This window comes from Terrapene carolina, unplaced genomic scaffold (assembly GCF_002925995.2).
Source record: "Terrapene carolina triunguis isolate 2854851 unplaced genomic scaffold, T_m_triunguis-2.0 Scaffold23583, whole genome shotgun sequence".
In the NCBI taxonomy this organism is placed as follows: domain Eukaryota; kingdom Metazoa; phylum Chordata; order Testudines; family Emydidae; genus Terrapene; species Terrapene triunguis.
In genome coordinates this window covers 1-3,993 of record NW_020687934.1, presented here as the reverse complement: position 1 = coordinate 3,993, position 3,993 = coordinate 1, and the positions used below count along the sequence as shown (strand labels likewise).

At 46.8% G+C, this 3,993-nt stretch overlaps 1 gene segment (V, D, J or C); it reads right to left on the bottom strand.

The window, feature by feature from the left end:
* Positions 1–1,931: 1,931 nt before the first annotated feature.
* LOC112124798 lies at positions 1,932–2,236 on the bottom strand (the record flags this gene model as incomplete). The annotated part of the segment is given in 1 exon segment: positions 1,932–2,236. A coding segment is annotated over 1 exon segment (305 nt), but the record flags the coding sequence as incomplete, so codon positions are not given.
* Between the last annotated feature and the right edge of the window lie 1,757 nt (positions 2,237–3,993).

Here is a 3,993-nt window from a genome sequence, read left to right as displayed (position 1 = left end):
ACTCCCTCCCAGAGCCTTAGGCAGTGTGTGTGTGTCTGTAGGGGGGGAGACTTGGACCTATTCTGGGCACCATCAAAAATTATACAAACCTTACGCCCCTGTCCACCTATGGAAATGTTGGAGAAAAACAGAGTTCTCACTCTCTGGTTGGGTGCAGCAAAGTCAGATACTTTATTCTCAAGCAATTGCATAGAGGGAGAGAGTGCACTCGGACACAGAGTTTCCTCTCCTAGGCAGGTCTCTCTCCAGGTAAACAATTACAGCAAGCATTTATACCTTTCTTACATACAATAATGAGCAACAGCTGCATTTTGTTTATACATAGGTCATCCTGATATCTTATTTTTCACATCTATTTAGACTCTAGTCTACATTCCATACTTATCTACATAAGGTCGCAACAACTTCTCACACAGTTCTTTCCCATTTGCCTCACACAAACCTTGCTTCTACAAATCTCGCGTTATTAGGGTTACAGTTAGCCTGACTCTTGATCACAGAAGAGACTGTATGCATTGAAATCCCATTCAAATCCCTGTCAGTTCTTGCTCTACTTCCACAGACATAAATAACACTTTCCTGCCTCACAGACTTGTTGGGAAGATAAATGCATTAAAGATTATGAGGTTCCCAGATACCATGTGATGTGGCCATGTAAGGGCCTAAAATACAGGAATGTCCTCGCCTGGTCCTGGGCCAAAGATCATTGAATGAACGGGAGCGTTTCCAGTACTTCATTGGAACATTTCCACGGATACTTTTGGTGGATTCTCCTTCCCATGTGAAATGTGACTGTTTTCTCACCTGGGTAATTTGAGTAAAGACGCGTTGCTGTGGGAAGTACGCTGTAAATACTGCTCAGTAGTGATGGAAAGCCCAGGAAAGTCAAAGGGGGAAAAAAACGCAAAAACCTGCTGTTTGATTCAGTGTTCGCTGGATGGCGCCCTGTGTTATAAACCTGAGTCAGGGAAATTCTGGAACTATTGCTTGAAATTTCAATGCAGGTGTTCGCAAAACGGGGAACATAAAACCAGAGATAATGAGGGTGATTCCTACCGAGATTCAGCAATTCGGATTTAATTACAAACCCGGTGAGCAATAAGACTAGCGAAATATTCCTGTGCAGATTGATATTCCTGCATGAAACAATCACATCGTGCTGGCTTTATTCGTCTCCTGTGTAACCCCATTGATTTAAATGGGACCGGTCATGGGAGTAAAGAATAAAGGATCTTGCAAAACATTAGTAAGGACATTGGCTCATCAAAGCATCAGGCAGTGCCCTTTCTGCCTGAGGATGAGACATGGAAAGCAGAGAGTATAGTACACCTGCTGCTGTCTTAGCTTCTGCTGCTGCTACTGATAATATCACCCAACACTTCCCTAGTGATTTCCCAGCCATGGCTCACCGGCAAAGAAAGAAAAAGTCATTCTCTCCAATGCTGCTAAACGTGTAAACTGAGGCACAGGGCCTTGCTGAAGGTCACCCTCTGTTTACGCTTTTATGCGTGTTTCTGCGTTTGTGTATTTGTGTCCTGCGCGGGATGTGATTGTCAGTAGGTTTATTTCTGCGTATGTGTGCAGCTTGCTTTCGTTTGTGTGTGTTGTACTGCGAGTGTTCACGTGTGGATACACGGGTGAGTGTGGTGCCTTTGTAATCCTGTCCGTGTGCTTGGAAAAGAAGAAACGGGTGAGAATAAACATTTCAATGGCAGCATGTGACGCTCAGAGGAATTTGGGTGGGGGGGAACTAACCCCATAGCGAAACTGTCCGAGCCTGCAACTATTTATAGCCTGGGAGACTTTCTCCGGGCTGCTCTCATCACCCGTCCCTGGCAGTCGGGGGCTGGTTGGCGCCGTCAGCAGCGGACACATTGCGCTGTTACTGCAGGGGAAGGTTTTTGTCTGAGCTCAGACTTGCTTCCCCTCACTGTGTCTCTGGCACAGTAATACACGGCGGTGTCCTCCGCTTTCAGGCTGGTCATTTGCAGGTAGAAGTTGGCGCTGTCCTTGGAGGCTGTGAATCGGCCCTGGACGGAGGAGGCGTAGGACTTGGTGTTCGACTCACCGTAATAGTAAGCCAACCACTCCAGCCCTTTTCCTGGCTCCTGTCTGATCCAGCCCATCCAGTAGCTGCTCAGAGTGAACCCGCTGGTGGCACATTGCAGTTTATGGGACTCTCCGGGCTTCTTCAGCGCTGACCCCGACTGGGTCAGAACCACCTGCGAGCGGGCCCCTGGGGGAGAAGGGAAAATGGGAGACTGTAAATAAAGCTTAGTCACCGTAGGAAACCAGTCAGTAGCCCTGGGTTCAATGGAAAATAACCAGGGAACAGTGAGAGAACCCGCCACACTGGGCACTTTGTACATCAGTCGGGGTGAGACGACAGAAGAGAGAAGTGTCCCACACCACATCGATAGCAGCAGCAATAATACCAGATACCCGACCCCTCCTGTGTATTAATGGGGGATAAATTACCTTCCAGAGTCGCTACAAAGAAAACCAAATGGAGCCAAAGTGTCATTTTCCGCGTTGTTGTCGGGAAAAGTTTTCAGACTGTTGGCCGGTAACTGCACAGACCCAGGGGGCTGCGGAGGGTCTCTCCGGCTGCAGCCTGGGCATAGAGTGGGACAGATTTAAACAGGAACCTGTCACTCCTATTTGCATATCCCCCTCCTTATAAGAGAGACAAATTCCTTAAGAGCCCATCTGAAAATCTAGGGTTGGGCATTCAGGAAGACAGAGTCGGACGTCAGTGGTTAGGGATCCAGGCTGGGGTTATGGGTATGGGGATTCCCTCCCCTTTTTCCTCCACAGACTTCCTTGGTTACCCTGGGCAAGTGTAACGTATTCCCCTTGTGTCTCAGGCCCCCATCTGCACTTCGGACACACCAGCACTTTCCTGTCTGTTTCTCAGTGTTGTTGTGAGGACGAATTCATTAAAGATTACGAGGTCCCCAGAGTGTTTTCAACACTTCCCTGGAACAGTTCCAGCGATACATTGGGTGGACTCTCCTTACCATGGGAAATCTGATTGTTTGTGACCTGGGTAACTTGAGTAAAGACGCGTTGTTGTAGGTAGTGCGCTGTTAATACTATCGCACTGCTACAGACTGATGGAAAGCCCATGGAACTCAGAGGGAAAAACAGCCCAGAACAACCTGCTATTTAGTTCCGTGTTCGCTGGATGACGCCCTGTGTTCACACACCTGAGTCAGGAAAATTCTGCGGCTATTGCTTGAAATTTCCATGCAAGTGTTCGCAAAACAGGGACTGGAGTTATCAAAACACTGGAGATAATGAGGATGATTCCTACCGAGATTCAGCAATTCTGATTTAATTACACAACGCGGTGAGCAATAAGACTAGCAAAATATTCCTGTGCAGATTGATATTCCTGCATGAAGCACTCACATCCTGCTGGCTTTATTCATCCCCTGTGTAGCCCCATTGATTTAACTGGGACTGGTGATGGGAGTTGTCATAACTATAAAGGGAAGGGTAACAGCTCTCTGTGTACAGAGACTCCAAATCCTTTTACCTGTAAAGGGTTAAGAAGCTCGGGTAACCTGGCTGACACCTGACCCGAAGGACCAATAAGGGGACAAGATACTTTCAAATCTTGGGGGGGGAGGAAAGGCTTTCGTGTGTGCTCTTTGTTTTAAGGGGTGGTTCGCTCTTGGGACTGAGAGGGACCAGACATCAATCCAGGTTCTCCCCATCTTTCTAACCAAGTCTCTCCTATTTCAAACTAGTAAGTAAAAGACAGGCAAGGCGTCTTAGATTTACTTTGTTTTCTCAACTTGTAAATGTACCTTTTTACCAGAGTGTGTATCTTTGTTTGCTGTACTTTGAACCTAAGACAGAGGGGGGTCCTCTGAGCTCTTTAAGTTTGATTACCCTGTAAAGTTATTTTCCATACTGATTTTACAGAGATGATTTTTACCTTTTTCTTTAATTAAAAGCCTTCTTTTTTAAGAACCAGATTGATTT